A 23276-nucleotide genomic window follows, 5' to 3' on the forward strand; every position below is an offset into this window, starting at 1 on the left:
GTCTGTTTCGCGTATTTTTTCTCCATTTTCTTGCTCCTAGCTCCACTTCACTCTGCCAGTACACCTATTTAGCCCAGCTGGTTAGGATCGCTGGGTGCCCGCCACCTCCTGAGGAACTTCTTTCTTTCTGCCTCGTTCTGCCCCGCTCTCTCAACCATGAGAGTTGCCAAATAAAGCTTCGTACGCGTTGCCAGAGCGAACACGAGGACTGAGATGTAGAATAGAGCACGTGGTGGTTCATGATAACGTTGATTGTTTTTGTTCACACTCCCAGTGCAACGAAACGCTCCACTCCTTAAAAAGGCCCTCAGAGAATGCACCAAAAGGGGGGAGTTCTATGCAAACATGTTACGTCTTGATTGCAAGTAACGGGAAGCAGGCTATCGAAGCAAATGCATTTGAATATTTCTTCGAGCGCGCGGTAGAAGCAACTTACGCTGTGGTCACTTCATAATGTCCAGGGTTCGACCAAAGTTGATGTTTCGGCGCAGAATACCTTGATATGGGGCACTGAAACGTCGATTCTTTATTTTTGTGTTTTTCTTGAACCTTATAAGATTCATGCATCAAAGGTTTTCTTGTTACGGAGCTTGCGTCCTTTTTTGCAGTTCTGCATCTAAAAAATGACACGGAAACTGTGGCCGCACATCGTACGATATCTATTGAACAAAGTATATTGAGCAGGGAACATTTTTCATCAATTATTCGTATATAAAAGTTGCGTGGAAATCAAGATGGCATGACGCTTCGCTGCTAAAATATAAGCTGTAACTGCAGATGAACCGCCATGCATATACCGAACCAGCTGGTCTATAAAAGGTAATAATGCTGTAACAAAGAAAGAATTAAGTGCTATATGTCGTCATAATAAAATAACGGATTGATGCAAAATAGATGAGACATACTGGGCCATTATAGAATACCTTCATTCGATAGCGCTTCCGTAGTTTGCCTCACCACGAGAGTTTAGTTGTAAGATATGAGCCCGGTAACAAATATCAAAACTCCTAGACAGCCTATCGACAAACGTAGTCCTTTCGCAGAGAGAAATTGATTGCGTGAACAGTATAGACAAATTATTTTAAGAGTGGCGACGTAGATGAGCCAGACACGTTGCTTTTGCAAATGCTTTTATTGTCAGATATTTCGGTGCCCTTGAAAATTTTAGCTCAATAACTTTTGAAGCGTTGAAAAGCAAAGAATCTGATGGTTCTTAAAGGGCAGGCGTAGTTCGGTTTTGAAAACTGGCCCACAGGTGTGATCGATGCTGCAGTCCTCGGTACGGAAGGTGGCCCTAGAGGCTTTTGCGACGGACACCACCGCTTGCCGCCTGATCTTCGTTCGGGGTCCACTGATCGCACAACTTGATGTGCTGTAGAATGTCGGTCACTGTGCGGTCAATGTAGTCCATACTCTCCTTTCCGCAAAGGAAGAAAAGAAAAAGAAGCAAATGCTTCATGTTAGAGCGGCGTTTCATTTATTTATTTATTTATTTATTTATTTATTTATTTATCTATATATACTGTTCGCCAAAGGCCGTTACAGGGTGGGGTAAAGAAATACACTTTACTTAACACAAGCACTACAAAAAGAAATCAAGAAAGACAACACAACAGGCAGTTTTTAACGGAGGACCACTCCAACAGGTATATTAATTAAGGTTTACACAGTAGTGATCAACAATTGGCATTGTAGCATAACTTCCTGCAACACACTTTACGAAGGCTATATCATATACATCACAAGCTCGTCTTAGGAACTTTTCCTACCAACGTGACGTGCAGTTATAGAAAAATACACAAAAAAGAGAACATCTCCAGGTAGAAGACATGAGGTAACAACGCCCCAATGTGGTTACCTAGAGGAGTAATATGCCATTACCGTCTTTTCGCATTCCTCTGTGGAATTAATTTAAGTTATGCTATGGGGTAGTGCGTTCCATTCTTCAATCGTTTTTGGGAAGAGGGAATATTTAAAGGTGTCAGCCTTTGTAGGGATAGGCACAAACTGGTTCTCATGGCTAGATGTAACAACCCGTGAAATACATGACGTTCTGTTTTCTATGAATCTGTAGGGGTTGAAGTTAAAGCAGTTGTGTTTCATTAAGTGCATGAATTTTAGTTTAGCCACTTTTCGTCACATTCAAAGCTCGGGCAATTTTAGTTGAGTCAGCATTTCGGTCGCTGAGTCTATATACCTATATTTCGACATTAAAAACCTTGCTGCACGCCTCTGTATTTTTTCAATTTTTTTGCTTTGCTTTTTGTATGTGGATCCCATATTATGCTTCCGTATTCTAGTGCGGGACGTATCAAAGTCAGATATGCTGTTAGTTTAAATTCTTGGAAAGCAAGTTTCAACTTACGTCTAAGTGACCAGAGTTTAACCTTAGCGGCATTACATAAGTTAGTAATATGCTTTTCCCGAGATAAGTCATCTGATATCGTAATGCCTAAAAAATTGAAGTGCCTAACGTGTGTCAATGGCTTTCCGTCTAATATGTAATTGAAAACTGACACATTTTTTTTCCTAGTTATGCGGGCGTATACCGTTTTCTCTTGGTTTGTTTTCATTTTCCATTGTGTGCACCAACCAGCAATAGATTGCAGTGCTGAGTTTAACTCTTGGTAATCTTCATGAGAAGATATTTTAGAATATATTAGGCAATCGTCTTCAAACAGACAAACAGTGATTTTGCTACTAAGGACACTTGTAATATCGTTTATATAACAGAGTAATAAAACAGGTCCTAAAACTGATCCACGGGAAACACCAAACGTTACATTTAACATTCTCGATTTCTTTACTTTCACCTCCCCGTATTGTGTCCTATCAGCTAAATATGATTCAATCCACCTAATTATATTTAAGTTTACTCCAAGATCAAGTAATTTACTAATTAAACGCGAGTGGGAAACGTGATCAAAGCTGTCGATAAGTCTAAGCAAATTGCATTTATTTGACCTGTTTCATTAATTATTTTAGCTAAATCATGCACTGTTTCAGCAAGTTGGGTGATTGTGGATAAACGTCGCCTAAATCCATGCTGGTTAGGATATAACCTGTTTGGGCTTTCGAGAAAACTAAACATGCTTTTGACAATATATGCTCGAATATTTTACAGCATGCGCATGTAATGAATATTAGTCTGTATTTTTATACTTTATGTTTATCCCCTGTTTTGTGTACTGGTACGACTTGCGCTATTAGCCAATCATGTGGTAGTTTACGCTGCTCAAGAGACGCATTAGAAATTATCATATATATGTTCTAAATGGTGGCAATCCACCATTCCGATAGCAAGATTAGGCAGTTTCACCGATTCTTTGGTGCGCTACAGACAGCTACCTAGTGCATGCTCTGAGCCAGTGCAGGGAACTACGGAAACTTCAGCGCGACAGCGTTAAAGAGCTCGTTTCGTAGAAATTCTCGTATTGTCCTTAACGTATAGTTGCTTGTGAGAGAAAAACAGTGGTATGAGCGCGTGAAAATGCAAAACAAATGCTAATAAAGGGGTATTTTCTATTCAAGTGGGCCTAGAACTTGTGTGTGGCAAACAGGTGTGCAATCACGGAGCTACGGCCACGCTTCAAATTGCTTAAAAATAAAAATAATCACATCCTGCCACATGAATCATTTATTGTACCAAGAGACATGTAATATGGCATGGCAGGCCTGAAAATGTTCGAACTGCCCAACGAAAGGTTATAATTAACTATCATTCTGAGCAACAACGTGTGCGGCTAACCGCAAAAAGAGGCCTGGCACACCACAGATGTACTGACAGTAAACGTAACACGCTCAAAATGCCTCAATTCTGCCGCCCATCGAGAGACGAAGTGATGAAAACAGGCTCGGAGGACATTTTTGCGTTTTACTCTTCGAGGCAAAGCTCTTCGAAGTTCTTGGGTTTTCGCTTTATGAAAGTGCATGACGCGATAAACTTGGCTGTGAAGTGATGGCGAACGCACATTAGTTGAAACGAAGTGGATGTACCATCACGTTGAACTTAAAAAGACCCTTTATTCATCAAGTCACGTTCCTATCAAAATGCATCGCATCGCTTTCCGCGAAAGCGTTCGAATTCGTCAAGCACGAGCGCAATAACGAGGACGTACGCACGCTTTGATGTCTTCCTTCCAACGGTCGCACAGGTATCAAAGTAACTGATAGACAATTTTGACGTCTCACTTCTTTCTGATGCAATACGTAGCTAACGACCCACATATCATGCCAGGAAACGTCGTTTACTCGAGGGCAGGATGCTAATCATCAGGAGGAAGTTCTATAACGCCAGACTACCGTTTTGACTTCAGAGAGCACCGAGTACTCTGCATAGTTTTTATGTAAACAAGGCTGGCTACGCAAGCCACATTCACATTACCATAGCATTTAAAACCCTATATTTGAGACCCTCCAAAAATGCACTGCAGTCAAGGACGTCGTCATCTGTTGTATTCAATTCTGCGAAAAAAGTGCTTTCTCTACTAAGTATCCTGCTTGACTTTTGGGAGCTGTCCACATTAAGACCACGTTGGTTTGCACGTCGTCATGAGGTGCGGTTTTTTACGTGCACGACAAATTGATTTTAAAGCGACGTCTGATACTTTCAAAGTGAGTATCGAGATTGGGCTATACAGCTAAAGTGGTTGCTTGGGCGCCTTGGTACGACACAGTGAAAAAGACGCAGTGGGAAAAACGAGAGACCAGACGAAAAGGGACACAGATATAGGGGACTTTCTATGACCCTCTTCGTCTGGTTTTCGTTTTTCGTGCTGTTTTTTTTTTCACCTTGGCTATACAGAAGTGGCAACATAGGTTAGGGCTAGAAAATCTGCAAGGTAATTCCAATAAAAACGTGCGGCTCGTATTGGGGCTCAAAATTAGCTTAAATTATGTCGATTGTTGTTTACTTCATTTTTTACTTTATTTTAAAATTCGTTGACATATGGTACTTGAAGTTATCTTTTTAAGCACTGCACCAAAATAGCAAGAAATCCTTCACAGAAGTGTTGCTGAAATTATGAGCGTACGACAAGCAATAGATTAGTTATGTTTATTTTATATTTTTCGGCGTATTAAAATTGCCAGGTATGATTGTTTTTTTTTCATCATAAAAATGCACCTTGATTGACTATTGATTCTGCTTCCCATTATGTATTTGCCACTAATAGACACACGGGAAAAGTTTGTTTGTTATCCCAATTGGATCCGAGAAAAAGGTCACACATTATAAAAATGGTGTTTTGAGAAAAACGCAGCGATAGTGAAGAGGTACAGGCATATTTCCTCAAAATATGTCACAAAAGAGGGACACAAAACTATTTTCGACACCGCGAGTGCATAAGTGTGATACACTTTTTAAAAAATAAGTAAATCCTCCCTGAGGTGATCGAAAAATTCGCTAACTAAATTGTTTGAGCAACGCAGTTTGCCTAATTATGTTATGGGCCATATAAGCGGTTGATGGTGTCCAGATGATGCGTGTGTGATATTTGCTGATCGCGTGGTTGCAGAATCTCGTTCCCCGACGCCACCAACAGAATACTGCTGAAGGAGTATAAGAGGGAGATGCCAGAGCGTCATTATTTGGCCCAGCTGTCGTGTATGCACAGTAAGAATAGCGCACCGGATTAAGCTCAACCATAAACTGCTTCACGTTTAATATTTCCATGGTATACCGCTATGGTCCCGTGAATCATAGTACCAAAAAGGTAGGCTGCACGCGGGCAACATTAAGCGGTGACAGCTAATTTTTTTTGAGGCTCTCCGGCCCGTTGCTATTGTGCGTAAAGAGGAGACTAATCTTTCTGTCCGATATCGTGTTACGCTCGACTGAACTGTACTATGTGGGTTTAATTCTTCAATAGGTTTCTATAGAAGCGATTTTGGGTTATCGATGATTGCGAATGAACTGCACCGCAAGCCACGTAACTGTGAATCTAATTTGTGGCGAGTATCTCCGTCTACTCCTAAACTCTCTTCACGGCCATCATTACTTCATCAATTTCGTTTTGTGCCACGGGTGCTTAGTACGAAGGTGTTCGCTCGGTACAGGCACTTCACGCAAGAAATCATTTATTTCTACACTAAGAGAATATTGCGTGTTTGAGCTAACATTGCAGTCTGCTGAATGTGCAGTCACTGTTCAGGAAACGGCGACACATTTGTAAATGTGTTGTTATTTCTTAACCAATTCGTAAAAAAAGTTGGCGGTTAGAAATGAACGGAGAACACCTAAATGACACGAGAAGAGGCGTGTTCTTGAGATTTTGCTGTGCTCCGCGGCATATATGTTTTTTTTGTTCAAGTTGAAAGCGTGTAAGCAGTTGAAAGTTCGGTTCAGTTTCTACTTTCTTTGCGTCATGCGCGCATATTAAGGTTTTGTCCACACAGTAGTTTTTACATTTTTGCTCAGAAATAGCGAAGCCAAAATATTTTTCTAAGCGTATGGTAAACAATCACATTATCTCAATTAGGTACTGATAATGTCGCTAACCAATGAGCTCGGCAATAAGTGCTAATGGGAAACAGTCTTTCCTGTTTATCTGAGCACTTGGAGTACAATGGAAGTCTATACAAGGTTAATTAGGACGAAAAAGAAAGAAGCGCGAAATGCACGTTCTATTTATATATATATGTACATGAAGCTGTTCGAACTGGCCCAACCACGAGTGTAACTCACTGGAAATGTAAAAGACACCTGTTTTCATTGTGAACATCAACTGTATTGTAAAGGTACACTCGGTGGAATACAGCGTGTTAGCATCCTCGTTTTTGCAATAAATTCGCCTAATAACATCTCCTGATAGCGTTTTGTATGAACAAGTTTCATGCGGAATCCATCAGTCACGCTCGTGTTTTGCGACACAGCAAATGATCACGCCACAATGGCCTTCAAGGTCTGCCCATAAAGAGTTATTTTACTTACTTTTAGATATTTCTGTGATGCGTGACCTGTTTACTCCTAATGCATGCGCAGTCTGTTCAAAATATTCAGATATAATCAGCCGAGCAAATTGAAGAGGTTGTAGTGCGTTGTATGAATCACTGAGCAGAGAAGTCGCATAAGGTGAAATAGTTTTTCATTTCTTATGTGATTCTCAAAAAGAAAAGAAAAGTGAGCCCCGTAACTGTCTGCATCAGTGTGCGACACCTCAGCGGTAGCTCACGAGGGATTGGGGTAAGGAGGGATTAAAAAGATAGGATTAAAGGTATATAGATAGAGACGGGGACGGAGAAAGCATGGCGCAGGGACAGCGACACCAAGAAGCTAGGAGAAGATACCAAAGATGGACATGGTCGCAGGAGCCCTAGGACGGGGAACCACTCAGCGAGAGCTCTTGTCGGCGGCAGGAAATGGCGTATAGGGTGAGCCAGTCGGCCCACGGAAGAAGCAAAAAGGTAAGGAGAGGGCATGCCCAGCCGGCGCAGGGCGTAAAAAATGTGGCGGAAATGACATCATGGCGGCCATATTCAGTAGGCGCAATGGCGGCGTTGTTATGGTTACGTGTTGCGCAGTGAAGCTGGTCTAGCAGTGAGCGGCCGCGGCTGGCGGCGGAATGTGTGCCTCCGCCGGTCTCGTGCTGAGCCGTGGCGGACAATATCTGTGCTCGGCGCCGCGTTATTGGTTACGCAGTGTTCGTCTGGCTGTTACATTACTCTTAGCAACGTTTACAAATCTCTTTGTTCATCACGGGTTTTCAACAGTGCGTAGAACAAGTGCATATCCATGTGTCGTGCGGCGGATGACGCGGATGAAGCAGTTAGTGTTCAGCGAAATGGCGTTGGGCACCATGACGAAGCTGAATGACAACGAACGCCTTGCAGGTCAGTGACGGTTGAGCAGTGCTCCTGCTTGTGACAACGGACGACGCTGTTGAGCCCAGCAAGACGCCGTGAGGACCATGTGCACATACGTAGTTTCGTGTTGTGTGTGTACAGTAAACACTTGCATGTGCGTATTAAAACACCTTTTCTGTTCCGCTTGGTACACTCTCCACCAGCATTGCATGTAATCTCAACGTAACAGCAACCACGTTCAACTGTCACTTGCACCGTGCTCAAAGTCACCACGGTCGCAGAATGCTGACGCAGGTGAGTTTCACGCGAAACACGGACACAGCGGCAGGACGCTGCGTCAGTCGCGTGGCGGAATGCAACCGTAGAAGGCGCACGACCGATCGTGTTGTCTGTACAGTTGCTGAATTAATGACGTGAAAGCACTCGCCGTTGTCAGTGCATCTAGCGCGCGTTCTTTCGTAGTTGCTTCGTTGTCAGCGAGCTGTTACTCTTTGTTATTACTCGGACGAAGCGATTTCGCTGAAGGTGTCCCGCTGGCTCTGGGTGATGAGCCAAGTTCCATTAGTTTCGGATCGTCACGACACGCGCGCTGCGCAGCTCACGTGCTTTCCAAGCCGGAGAGGGAGTCGCGCCTTCTGCTTCGCATTCATATGTTAACAAGAGAGGAGAATTTGCCTACTCAATATGGCCGACTTCCGGCTTCATCGCGGCTTCACAACGAGTGACGTCAGGGCCTCTCCTTACCTTTTCCTTCCTCCGTGCAGTCGGCCACAGCTGTGCTCTCCTCGGAGATCGTAGGGGCACAACCGATCGGCACGACATCCAGCGAGCGAGTCCAAATATTCTGTCACAAGAGTTTATTTCCAGCGAACTTCTCGTAGATTACTTCAGAAACCAGTGTTCTTGGAGGGAGCAATTCTCTGGTTTTATTGATATGTGCGATTTAACGTCCCATAGCCACCATTTCATTATGAGGGACACTGCACTGGAGGGCTCCGGAAATTTCGACCACCTGGCGTTCTTAAAGTGTACCGAAATTCAAGCGCACAGGCTCACGGCATTTTCGCCTCCATCGTAAATGCAATCACCGCAGCCGAGATTCGATCCCGCGACCTGCGGTTCAGTAGCCGAGTACCTTATCCACTGAACCACCGTGGCGGGGAGAGAGAATTCTCTGAGATCAATTCTCGGCAGTCATGTAGAAAGCAGTTCTTCGGCATCTTCTCTGCACGGAATGCGAAAATAAGCGAGATTCTCAGGTTACGTTCAGTTTCTGCTAAGCTATACTTCCTCGCATATGCCTGTCAGGTTAAAAAACAGCAGAAATACTTCTAGAAACGGTGCTTATGCGAAAATCGTGGCCGCGCTGTGCGTTCAACGTGCGTGCACCGACAGCACTTGGAAGGAATATGGCGTTGCGAAGTCACGTGATGTGAGTGAGCCAATCGCATCGACGGTGGCGTGCGGGAAACGGACGTCACACTCAGAATTTTTTAAATCCGATAGTCTTTCTTGGGGACTTTGGACGCAAAAATTTTTGTCTGCCTCTCAGTACATATGCCTGTTTGTCTGCCCTCAATGGTACCTTAAACGGCATCAAAGTGGCGAAACGGTATCCAAACGGCCGACCACATCCGCAGCACCCACTAATATTGCTTAAGATTCAGCGTTCATACTTGTGCGATTGTCAATTAAAAAGCAGTAACTGTGCATATCTGAGACACCATAAAAACACTTCAGTAATCTGTATGTGTCTCTAACTAGAAAAGGCACACATAAGTAATTATAAGGACCGTAGCGTTTTTCACGTTCGGCGAGTAGGCAACGCTTGCACGAAAAGGCAAGTATTTCCAACGCTTTGCTAAGACGACACGGCGGTGGCACCTACGTGTCGCCTCGCGTTGTACACCTTATGACCACCGAGACGGGCGCGTAGGGCGCGCGCGCTTAGTTTTCCTAGGTAACTGCCAGATGGCGCTCTTGTCTCACGTGGGGCGTGACTTGATGTAGTCGTTCGCCTCCGCTGCATGCTAGAGGCACTAACGTCACGCCTCTAGCAAACAATTCCCAAATTTTCTTGTGCAGGACATCAAATAAACGTTTTGTTCGCTCTCTCCAGATGCAAGACTATCGTCTTTCGACGACATTTGCAGTGTAACATGCAAATACGGGGCCAACATTTCTTGGGTGAATCGAGCCACCCCAAAGCGACGCTCACGGTAATTGGAACCGGCTTTTTAAAAGTTAGTGGCAGAGTGACAAAGCGATACGCTAAAGAAGACTTTTTTCTCGTTTACTGCTGAGGATTGAAGGCTAATAAGTTCCGTTAGTACACAAATTTCGATCATTCTTTTTTCGTTCATCTTAATATTCTGCACTGCAGCACTCACAGACAAAAAAAAAAAAAAACATCGCACCCCTCCCTTTCCCGGGCGGCGCCAGCACGCATCGTGACCTGAGCAAGTTCATTTCGCCGACGGCGGCACCCCTCGATGGATGAGGCCCTGCACAAGAAGCTCCAAAGTTCAAGGAAATCTCACAAAGCGCGAAAAATTTGAGCGCTGGTAGTGGACATCTGTCTTACAACCCGATGGGGCTGCGCTATTGCCGTTCCATTCAAGGGCCAACCTTAAGTTCAAAATACTATTGTCATAACTGAAGGCTATACTTCTTTAGAGACTGCTCAAATTTAATGAAAAAAAAAACTGCTGTTTACAACAGGTTGTCTTATTGAGTACTGAGTCACCAGTATTTTGTAATTGTTTTTGTTCTATATAGGTGACTCGTTTCAGCCTTTATCATTATCTTAATACTTGTGTTCGGCGGCAGAGGTGTTGCGTTCGAATGGGTCTCGTGCTGTCTCGTTTTAGTGTAAATATTTCATGGCGCGGGCGCTGAGAGAAAAGGTTTCGGTCTGTTTCTTTTGACTAACTAAAATGCTTTCGCTGAGCTTGTCCAACTAACTTCAGCAGAACGAACGGATTGGTGAAGCTTTGACGGGATGAACATAGTTTCAAGCCACGGCATTTTGAAGGCACTTATCGACTTATGGAATGTCGAAATAGGCGTGGTCCTGTCAACTTTCTATTGACTTTAGATGCAGAAATAATTACGACATGCGGGAGACATTCGATGGAGATTCCTGACCTCGATCTTTGACACATCTTGGATGATGTTCATGATGGTGCCAGCCACGCGGGGATCTTGGCCGGCTACCAGCTCCGGGTTTGGCAGAGGCACCTTTCGGTCACCGTTGTCAGCCGTCGACTCGTCCTCAGAGAGGGGGTGCCTGCACAGCGAGAAATTTCAGTGCACAAAGGCATGCATCCAAGAGAGCCGTCAAGCATAACATGCAATATGTAGGACTGCGATGAATGACCATTGAAATAATAACTTTATAGGCGTTCGGAAATCCATGTATTGCGCACATTCCTTAATTTGCTTTTTTTCCTAAAAGAGGAATACACATTTAGACGGCAAACATTTGACAATATTTGTTGTCCTTTTAGTATGACTCTCTTGTGAATATGTGAGCTAAGTAGTACAGAATCCTGGTATAATTTTTTAAAAGAAAATATGCTTGACAGAAATGCGTTTGGATGGGCGAAATTATAAAAAGTACGTGTGTTGCGTGACCAGAAGTCTAATGTCGATAGTCTCCTAGCACATCTAAATTCATTTAGGCTGGCGATTCCATTCATGGCGGAACGTGAAACAAACAACATTCTTCCTTTACTCGACATTGTAATTTCGCAATGCACATGGTCTATAAGGTGGCGTGCAAGGTTATTTGAAATGGTGGATTCAAAAATTATAAAATTGTTGACTGCGCATCCAAGTCGCAGTACCTCGGGCTTATCCGCCTCTTTCCTTATCTCGTCCATGCAGTGTTTCCTCATTTTTCGCCGTTCAAAGCTGCGAAATGCTGCTTCCTTTTACAAAGCTGCTATTGGAAGGAAACATAAGGAGTCAATCATTCGTTCGAAGGTGGCTGGGGCGTTACAAAGGCCGAAGGGCATGAACTTGAACAGATATAGGCCATAGGAAGTGATGAATGCAGTCTTTTCACAGTCTATTTCATCTACCTCTATCTGCCAGTAGACGGAACGAAATCTATAGAGGAAAAATAGTGGGACCCATAGAGGCAATCAAGAGCATCATTAATTCGTGGTACGGGGTACACGTCTTTTTTTTGGTAATTTTGTTGAGGTGCCGATAATAAACGCAGAAACCACAAGCACCGTCTTTCTGGCGGACTAGCACTACAGGAGAAGCCCAAGGGTTTTAGGATGGCTCAATATTGTCCTTGGCGAGCCTTTTGTCGACCTCACTTTGGATAATGTGATGCTCGGCCACCAACACCCGATATGAACGCCTATGAATAGGATGCTCATTACCAGTGTTTATGCGGCGGGTCATACTAGTAGCTTTCCCCAATGGACGGCCACTGAGTTCAAAAACGTCGATGTAGGACAGGAGAACCAGGCGGAGCTCGTCAGTCTGCTGCGGCGTTAAGTTGCAAGCGATCATCTACGTAATAGCGCTGTCGAAGCAAGTGTCAGATTGATTTTGAGTGTTGGGATCAGAAGAAGCGGCCATCGTAAAAACATCTACCACATTGTCTTCTAAGGTGCAGAGCAACGCCAAAGAGATCCCTTGTGACAGCACTTGAGGCGTCAAGCTAAAGTTGACAACTGGAAGACACGTGGGATTTATTGCGACGGATAGAATGGAGTGCGGCAATGTAATGCCACGATTTATTAGGACATCGGTGATGGGGGTGAAAACATAGTCACCGTCGAGAACTGGTGGTATTGAGACGAGCTCTATGTACGTCAGTGTCTGTGGAGGGAGGCACGCATGTCCCGTTGTGCAGAGGCGACTCGGCCGTTGTTCAAGAGATTCGGATGCGGGCAAGTGTAGACGGAGCGTACTGGTCGATCAGTCTATGAGGGCAGAATGCGCGGACAGCAAGTCGAGGCCTAAGATTATGTCGTGGGGGCATTTATAAAAGATGGTGAAGAAAACAACTGTGTGTCGATCCGCAATGCTTACATGAGCGGAGCACATTCCAACGATAGATGCTATTCCGCCATCCGCGACACGGACGAACTGAGTGGTCGTAGGTGTGAGATCCTTCTTCAGCTTGCGGCGAAAATAACTCCTCATCACGGAAAGTTGAGTGCCAGTGTCGGCAAGATCAGTGACATGTACGCCATCTACTTGTACATCTATAAGGTTACGTTTTGTCCGTATCGTCAAGAGAGGGTTTTCTGTCGATGGATGGATGGATGGATGGATGGATGGAAGAATATGGCTGTGCCCTTTAGATCGGGCGGTAGTTAGCGCCACCAAGCCGTAATACCTAATGAACCAAAAACTAGACTTTTATATATATATATATATATATATATATATATATATATATATATATATATATGAGATATAACAGACAGTAATGCCAAGGAATGTACAGGGGAAGTTATTAACATTAATGGAATGTAAATAAGAAGAAAGAAAAGTGGATGAAAAAATTACCAACTGTAAGCAGGAAACGAACCTACGACCTTCGAATGCTTAAAAGTTGGTAATTTTTTCATCCACTTTTCTTTCTTCTTATTTACATTCCATTAATGTTAATAACTTCCCCTGTACATTCCTTGGCATTACTGTCTGTTATATCTCATTATTATTGTGTTAAAAACACGGAAAAACGAGCCCTTAGGTATACACTTCTTTCCCTTATTTTATATATATATATATATATATATATATATATATATATATATATTCCTTTAATTAGTGAGGTGGAGGATTCGTACTTTGCAGTGAAGGGTTTAATTTTCACTCGTGCCTTGACTTTAGCCACCAATCAGATAATCTCCTTCTAGTTAATTATACTCGCTTAAAGTCTATTTTGCCTTCCCTGTCCCTAAACCCCAGTGCTTTGAAAATCTCTGCGCCATCATCCTGAACTATAGGATGAAGCCGTTTACAAACCATTTTCAAGTGTTCAGCAGTTTCTTCTTCCTCTCCACACGCACTGTATACCGTGTCTACCCCTTCGTATTTGGCCCGATATATCTTGGTTCGCAATACTCCTGTCCTGGCCTCAAACAGTCGAGAACTACCCCGAGTATTATCATAGATCCTTTCCTTGGCAATTTCCTGCTTAAAAGTTCCATAGATCTCTAGTGCGGACTTCTTAATCATACCGATTCTCCACATATTGGTATCAGCTTAATTCACCTTCTTCTTAACCGATAATTTTTTTTTTGGTTTGGCCCCTGCTGTTTTCTAAGTATTTACCAGTCAATTTTCTGGTTCGCTTCCTTCATTTTGTATCGAAATTCTTCATGTACAAGTAGCTGAATACCTTCCTAGCCGAACGCTCCTGCCCCATTTTTCTCAATCGCTTCTCAAATTTTATCTTGCTGCTAGCTTCCCTACCCTCAAATGATGTGCATCCCATATAACCTTGTACTCCCTGCTTTGGTGTATTCCCGTGAGCTCCTAAGGGAAGCCTACCTATTCCACGTTGCTTAATTTCAAATCTTGCTTGAACTTCTGATCTTATGCACAAGACCTCATTGCCGAACGTCAGACCTAGAACCATGACCCCTTTCCATATTCCTCTCACAACATCATATCGATTGTAATTCCACAGTGCCCTGTTTTTCATTACCGCTGCATTCCTGTTACCTTTAGTCGTCACGTATGTCTCGTGTTCCCTTAGGTAGTCGGCCCCATTGCTTATCCATACGCCCAGATATTTGTATTTATCTGTTATCTCTAGCGTGACCTCCTGTATTCTAAGCTCACTACCTTCAGTGTCATAAAAATCATGACTGCTGATTTTTCCTTACTGAATCTGAAATCTAACCTATCTGCCTCATTACCGCAGATGTCCATCAATCTCTGCAAATCTTCCTTGTTGTCGGCCATTAGCACTACATCATCTGTGTACATCAATGCTGGTAGTGCCTGTTCAATGAGTTTTCCTTCTTTGACGAAAGAGAGGTGAAGCCCAGTCCACTTCCCTATAATTTGGCCCCTAATCCTTGTAGGTACATCCGTCAGTCCGTGTGATGCAGCGCCACCTTCGGAAGCTGCAACACTTGGTTTTTCGTCGAAAAAGGTGGTGAAAGACTGTCGGCGGGGCTGTGGAGAACGAGACTGGCGACGTTGGGGGAACAGAGAGAGGGAGTAGCTGTCTTTAGTAGCAGGTTACTGGGCAAAATGGTCACGGCTGGCCTCATGGCGATAGGCAGAACGCGCATCGAAGGGACGTGCAGGGACGTGCAGGGACGTGGAAGGGCTTGTGCAGGAGGAACCCAGCGACTTCTGCAATGGCAAGAAATGTGCCCGATTTGGTGACATGAGAAGCAGATCGGCTTGTCATCGTGTGTTCGCCATGCGGATGGATTACGGAACGTTGAGGGAGAGCTGGTCGGGAAGGGACATGCAGGCGTGTATGGGGGCTGTAAGTCGGGGCGGGGAGGTGGTGAAATAGAGTGAATTCCCAAGCTGGTAATTTCCTGCTGGATGACTGCTTGAATGAGGGGCTACATAATTCGAGGAGAGGGGTCAGGGCACGTTGGTCCTACCTTAGCTGGAGCAGCCACTTCAAGCTCTCGCCTGACGAGTCGCGTCAAGTATTCACAGGTGTCTGGTGGATGATATGTGTCGAGACACGAGGGTTTCGCAGCGGTGTTCGGAAGGCGCTGGAACTGATGGGAGATGCGCCTGCTTTTACCTTGTTGGAACTGGCGGCATTCTCGAATAATTGCATCAACAGATGACACATTGTTGAATACCAACAGGATGAAAACATCGTTGGCAATACCCTTTAGAATATGCGCAACTTTGTCAAGCTCCGACATGTTTTCGTCAGCTTGGCGGCATAGTGAGAAGACGGCCTGAATGTAACTGATGTAGGACTCAGTGGTAGATTATGCGCAAGTCGACAACTCATTCTTCACAGCTTCACGACGACCAAAGGGGTTGCTAAAAAGCTCACGGATCTTTTCCTTGAAGCTGTACAAGCTTGTAATGTCATGCTAGTGGTTGTTAAACAAAACACGAGGGGTTCCATTGAGATAAAAGATGACGTTAGCAAGCATATGTGTGGGGTCCCACCTGTAAGTGGTGCTGACGCGTTTGTAGAGGCGTAGCCAATGTCGGAATCCTCGAGAACACGCCAGGGTCTTTGAGGGTGGGAAGCGTCACGAAAGTTGTTGTAGGAGCTGGGTTGACAGGCCGCGAAGAAGGGCGGGCAACCGGGGAGCATGTAGCCGAGTCTAGAGTGGTCATGTTGAAAGCCGCGAGAGAGTGTCCGCTTCGGAATTCCGTGGCGAGGACGGGGATCGCACAACTTCACCAAATATGTTACCTGAAGTAGACCGACTCGGAGGGGAGGTCACAGATGTATTTTCAGATGGTCGCGCCAGTCTATATGCTTTGCTTCTTTGTCTCCATGCACTGGCACGCAGCAATATTTACAACATATGTACATAACGTAAACGAGGAAGCTTCCGACACTTGATGCACTCGCATTTTATAAACACCGAGACCCTCGAGGAGGAGGGCACCGCCCGTTGTTGGGCGCGCACAGCGTCTCTGAGGGACGCGTCCAGCGTCTTTGACGGACGGCTCCGGTGTCCGTGAAATACGCGTCAGTGGCTCTTAGAGAAACACCAGCAAGGGTGTTGAGAGAGCACTGCCCAGTGCATAGCGAGTTCATGACAGCATCTCTGCTGGGCTGACGATGAACTAGTGGACAAGGATCTGCAGCTACTGTCTAGAGGGTTACTGTTTAGGAGGCCGAAGTGTCCACTCTTGCAAATGCCGGGAACAGCTGATGGCGCATAACGTCGGACCCGGCTAGACGTCGCGGACTCAGCTCTGACCTCCGGGCTCGCCCTTTGCAGATGCGCCATCACAGTGAAACCCGCAAGCGCCATACACTACCCCCTAAGACCTGCCAGGCTCATTGTACAAGAATGAGTAAAGTTGGCAAGCGAGAGGAAGAAGAATTCGCGGCCCACTCAAGCAATCGCATCCCATACCAGACGGAGGGACTTCTTTACCACCTGGCTTGATCCGATACACAAAGACACTTTGTAACATAGTTCGTTTGCACGCGCTTCTCAAATCCCTTGGATGCATAACGGAATCGCCCTCCACGGCGCAGCATTGACGGGGCTCTATCCGAAAAAACTTGTTTCCAAACGCATGAAGGCAGGAGCATCTGAACGACATAGGCCTGCATCCAAACGCCTTTCTCTGCCTCAAATCGAGAATTCGATTCCTCTCTCTCTACCTCTGTATCATTGTCCGTGTCTTCGGTCTTCGGTCCTGCTTATGGAGTTCATTGTAGTAACGAGTGACATACCCGGATCGGCAGCTACAAGCTCAAAAGTTTCTGCCTGACATTCACCCACGCTAACCGAGAGGCATTAGCGTGTTATTTCAATGGAGCCCTTCCGGAGAAACTCTACCTCCGACTTTAAACTCGGTGCTTTGACGAGTGCGTCTGCACTCTTTTCCTGCTGAGCTGGAAATACCGCATCTGCCGTGTGCTGAGAAATTAAATCCTTCTGACTTCCAGCCAGGCTAGTGGTGTATCTTACCTCATACTGCCCAGGAATGCTGTCATTACAATCTAACTCACGCGCGCGTTCTGTAAACCTAACACTCGCATCACCACTAGTGGCTTCGCTTTTGTACATTGAACACTCACATGCCTCCTCAGCACAGTCTGGAGCTCAAGCCGCTTTAATTCGGAAAGAAGCAATTGTCCTTTTATTTCATCAGCATGCTTTCCCTTTTTCCTCAGCACGCCCTTTTTTATCATTTGCCTCACACTTTTTAGCTTCACCTTAGCGCTTTTTCTCGTTTGCATGGAGCTCCTTAATAATTTACCAAGAATGGTGAAGCTCTCAATCATATAATCATAAGGCAAGTAATGCCTGAATGATGTGCGGCTTCCGTGCGGCGTTCTCAACGTCCTCCCTCAATTCCGGCGTTCTCAACGTCCTCCCTAATTGAGCCCGACAGTGGCACGGGAGTTGTCGCGTCCTTTCTGGCCAGCAGACAGTCCTCTTCCCGCATTCCGGTGGCCCTGCTTCCTTGTTGGCGAGGGGTCGCCGTCCGCGGGGTTTGTAACATAAGGTATTCGAGGAACGCACGAAGTTCGAGCCCAAATGGGTCTGTTACAATTCGCGGCTGCACGTCGATGTTTGCTTTATTTTGAATGTAGACGCGAAACAGTCGCTAAACATGCAGAGAAAACAGTGGATTTGCTCTTTCTGCACACATGGCAGCTTCGCATTGACATCGACTGTAGCGGGTATTGTGGTGTCACCTTTGATGGTTGCGGAAATCAGAGCAATAATTGATCATGGTACATCATATGTCATGATTCCGTGGGCCTTTGGCGGACGCCTTGAAGCGAAAACCAAGATGCATCATAGTCAAGCAACAGAGAAGCGATATATATTTGAGCCTGACGCAGTCACCCATCAACCCGGTTCTGCATGACGTACTGTGTGTGCGCGCGCCTGTTCAAAGCCATGAAATGTTTACCCAAGAAATGCCGTTTCCCCTGGCATTCATTCGTAGATGTGTAACTAGTTACCTTTACAGTTCCGGGAACCTAATTAAAACAGTGGTGTTCCCACGTTCCTCCCAAAAGAAACTATAGTTCCAGGCACGTCGTTCCTTATAACGCCGTTCCCTACACGCAAACTTTAAAAACGTCTTCGTTTAGAGTTTAGCCAAAAGAATGGCAACCAAGATTGTGGTAAAGATGACATTGAAACTACAAAAATGTTATCAAACGAGCTGATTACAATGTTATAGACGCCATCTGCGTAGTTTGCACACCCTGGAATGCACCACTCTATATGTAAAGCGTAGAAAAGCACTGAATAAGTGCTACAGCACCCTAAAGACAGACTACGGCAATATATTTAGGTCAATAGATGCCACTGAAGTTGCTTATGACAATTTCATATTTTCATTTTATTTATTAAAAACATAATCATTACACTTTGCCTTGGGGGACACGACAAAATGCTAAATAAACGCCTGACTAGGTCGTGTCACCCTGGCAGCAAAAGCATAAACACACCAACAAGAATTTGTTGTACAGAGCACACTGGTGTATAATAATCCAGAATAATAACAGGAATAAAGAAAATTATAAGTTCACAAACATATAAACACAGCTGTCTTAAAGTGATAATGATTTAGCGAACGTGTACTCATATTGAGCCACAAACAAATTTGATAAAATAGAAATAGTCTCTCACCGCTATCGCGAGAGAAATGCACAAAAACATAATCAATATTCACTAGAAAACAAAATCGATATGACTGGGGACGCTTATGTACAGAAGGAGAAACATACGAACATACCAATAGAAATTTTTCAACTTTCGTTATTTATCCGAAATAGTGGACTTGGGAAAACCGTAGAAAACCCACAAATCTAAATTTTTGGTTCCTCGGCTTGGCTTTCCACTGACCCCACTGCGCGTGACGTTCAAAGTGCCGGTACTGCCGAACGTATTGAGTAGGCAAGCAACGATCGTATGTGTTTGGCTCGAAAATCAGAGGTTTGCTGGCCTAAAACCATGGCACATAACTACGGAAATTTCGACCATCTGGCGTTCTTTAACTTGCATTGAAATCGCACAGTACTCGGGCTCGTTATTTAGCCTTCACGAAAATGCGAATGCCACGGGCGGGATCAAACTCGCGACCTTCGGGTCAGCAGCTGACCACCACAACCACTGTTGCACCAAAACGTAAACGGCAGGGCTTCGCCGGTGTCCCTGACATTAAAAATTTTGAAACTCTGCGCATTAGAAAACATGTGGCCACTGAAAGTTTACATAAGTAATGAAGCAGAATACATTTGTTTACGTTATGTGCTTGCCCGACTTATCCTGCGCGATCTGATGGCATCACCTCTGGAGGCCTCTCAAGCTCAAGCCTAGTGTAATGAAGTGGAACGCTAACGCCTAGTTTATGGGCAAACTGAAACACTCCTATAGAGGAAGAGCGCATAGGTTGGTGTACAGCAGCGCCCAATTGTGCGGCGACAGGATTGGCGAATAGTATCGGAGAAGTAAGAGCCGTCTTTTGCTGGATGCGCTGCTTACTGAACCTCGAAAAAACTTGGTATAAACAAGTCTCAGAACTCTAAACAAGCAATACTACAGGTCATTTTCAGCTAGAGTCACAACAAAAATGGTGCAGTGTGATCATGTTTCCGCTGAGCATTTGCTCTTCCAGCTTTCGTCCTCCGTGCTTGTTGCGTCACTTTGCATGATTTACGGTTTACGTCCCTGTGTACGGCACTCAATAAAAAAACCGCTAATCTTGTATTCTGTGACTCATTTATTATTTCACTCGAAATCGCAAGACATTTCTACTATCAGGCACTCGACAGGAGCATCTCGGGACCATAGAAATGCCATTATTTATCGATATTGTAAAATAATCGCTGTAGTGGCCTTATACTGAGGGCCTTCTACGATGAACCACACAAAAAAAAAGATGGAAAAGAAGAGCGATTCTGTGGTTAGAGTGAAGATTGCATAATTAACACACACTCTTTTAGATCATACCATTGGCTCGCTTCATATGCTGTTACAGGAAATACATTCTGAGTCAAGACCAAATCGTGGCTATCTTTCTTGGACCAAAATAAAATTGAAACAAATGCCATAGCACTGGCTATATTCTGCGTCACGTGGTCGTGAGGTTCTCCGCTTGCTTTCTGCATTTTACAGCGAAATATGTTATGAGATCACAACTCGGGTCACGCGCAGTTGTCCGCCGCCGCCGCCGCCGCCAGTGACCATAACCATATCGCGTGAGATTAAAGGAAGAAAAAAAAAGCTAGCACCAATGACACTTTGTGGCTCCAATGCGAGTGTGCCGGGTGCGAGACCAGTATTCCACCACTGAACAACACCGGTGCTTGGGACTTGCTGGCAAAACTGCCTTAGGCAGGCTTGATGTCGCCAAAGTCATCGCGTTAATATGACTTGCAGAGAGTTTTAAAAGAGCGAAAGAACCACCAGTCGTCGCACAATGCGAATAGCTTACCGAATGAGTCATCCAATGTCCTAATCTATTAAAAAAGCTTGTTTTTGATCACCTAAAAACTGTGGCGCATACCCACTTCAGGTATAGTTTCTCATCGTCGTCAGCCACTGCATGAACAATTGACGCGAAATTCCTCGTAAATGTTCAGTGGATACGACGCTTCTCAGAAAAATGACGAGAATACCATAGCGAATGCTGGCCTACTGAAGCAAAAATTATAATATTATACCCTAGAAGGTATCAAGCAAGTGTGCTTGCAGTAGTTACCCAATGAGTGTTGTTAAAGGCTTTGAAAGGCCGCTGTTCTAGCTATCGCAGTGACTGTGCGGAGGCCGGGCGTTTTTTGATCCCCTCATGCCATGCAGTTATTACGAACAAAAAACACACTGACCTGACGGGCCGACTGAACCTCTTCTTATCGGGTTTCATGCCGCAGTGGTGTTCGACATGGTCGTCCTCCATGGCTGCCGCTTGTTTGTTTGTTTGTTTGTATCCTCTAATCCATGGCTCATACCCACTCTGGGGGATTGGCCAAGAGAACATATAGTCTCATATGGACGATAACTGCATTATTGCTTACAACGAGAAAAAAAAAGGGGGGGTTTGGGGATTTGTATAGTGAAGGTAATATGTTAAAAAAAGAGAAAGAAACCAAAGATGTAGATAGTGAGGAAAAAGAATCAACAACAAAGTAGACACTAATAGCTACAACTTGATTTTAGGAGCCGACCAGACAGCTGGTTTTGCCAAACCCGATTAATTTGGTATGTCACGGATTTATCCAGAATGGAAAATTACTTTTCGACCCGCTTTTTTTTTTGGGAGGGGGTATCTGTTAACGTGGTGCCCGCACGTTTCTTCGTATTCGTCGTCTGCCAACTGCCAGTTGACCATCAGGTGCAGGAAATTGCATAAAACGCGCGCACGATATTGACTGCCTATCGTGTACATGCTGTTCCTAACATCTCTGTGGACACCCCATTGGCGACATCTGAGAAAGCTATGTATTAGCTAAAAATTTTCTCAAATTGGGCCATGGACTTGTACCATGCAGGTAAACCTTACGTTCACTAATAAGGCATATAATAATACACGACAACGGAATACATTATCTACTCCTCTAGTTCTGGAGCAAGCTCCCTGGCTGTCCGAAAATAGCGGGCAATTCATTAGGTAATAGCAATGCTCGATTGTTCAGAGAGAAATAAATAAATAGGGAGGTAGAACAGTGTTCGAATGAAGAACAATGAATACACGGTGATAACAAAATTAGGATTCAGTCAATATTGCTTTCTTACCGCCACATTCACCGATCTTCGACACAGAGAGGTGCGAGGACAACAGAAACTGCGGAAGCTCTAGCGACGTTCGTGCTTCACGCAACAGACGAAATATTCGGCTGTATACGGCGGCACACGATAAACAACATACAATAAGAAATGGCGAAGTTTGCTACTACGCCGCGCAAGCTTACAAACCGAGAAAATGGGAAATAATGAAGACTAATGTAATTTATTTTAGGTTGCTTCTAGTAGAGGCACTAGAACACGGAGAATGTCCAAAAAGGCGCGCGAATGCGTAAGAGGAGTGAGGGCCTTTCGCGGTGTACTCCCACGCCGCAGCGCTATGCTGCCCTTGGGAAACAGAGTTCCGCCTCTGCTTTCCAAGCACCGCTCACTCCATCTGCAGAAGTTCAGCGCTTCTTAGGGTTCCTCGATGCGCGCGCCCCCATTTGCCGCTTTGGAGGGTGGCATAGAGTTTCATAAAATAATACCTAGAGGGGAATCTGGCGCTAGTGTCTCCGCGGGCTCCTTCAGCGGCGCTTGTACCCCCATGGGAATTATGGGAAGTACAGGCTTCCGATCTGCGCTAGATGGATTACGTTCTGAAGACTCGACGCTTGTTACCTGAGTGTAAAACAAAGTCACATGAAGTTAAGTCTAATTGAAACTTGCTTCAATTTTTGTACGCAAGATTTATTGCAAAAGGTTTTTGCGACTACGCGATAGAAGTGAGACTTTGACAAATTCAATCATCAGGGTATGCATTGCTCTGCCTTTGCGTTCCAGATTTGACATCAAGATGCAATGAAACATTCTTTAGAACATTTCAAAACAAATATTTTTGTTTTTCTCTCGAAAGTAAGCAGTATCCATTTATGGTAATAACAGCACAGTATTAATTGAGAAACACTTAACGTTTCATATTCTGCGATGCCAGGTGTGTCGGTTCAAGTGGTCTGCCCCCAACGCACCTCTGATTTTGTTGTGACGTTGAGCCAGAAGAGCGTGGGGGGGGCGTCTACTTCGCGTCGCCTTGCAGTTTATTTACACGAGTTTTCGCAAGACGCA

The 23276-nt window shown here is 44.7% G+C and overlaps 1 protein-coding gene across 1 annotated transcript; it reads right to left on the reverse strand.

Moving 5' to 3' along the window:
- Positions 1–1256: 1256 nt before the first annotated feature.
- On the reverse strand, positions 1257–21383 carry LOC142776788 (uncharacterized). The gene is made up of 3 exons (XM_075881146.1): positions 21317–21383; positions 10951–11092; positions 1257–1417 (listed from the first exon to the last, which is right to left on the reverse strand). Exons 1-3 carry the CDS (start codon positions 21352–21354, stop codon positions 1295–1297), a joined length of 303 nt encoding a protein of 100 aa, XP_075737261.1. The 5' UTR covers positions 21355–21383; the 3' UTR covers positions 1257–1294.
- Between the last annotated feature and the right edge of the window lie 1893 nt (positions 21384–23276).

Source organism: Rhipicephalus microplus, chromosome X, assembly GCF_043290135.1.
Source record: "Rhipicephalus microplus isolate Deutch F79 chromosome X, USDA_Rmic, whole genome shotgun sequence".
NCBI lineage: Eukaryota > Metazoa > Arthropoda > Arachnida > Ixodida > Ixodidae > Rhipicephalus > Rhipicephalus microplus.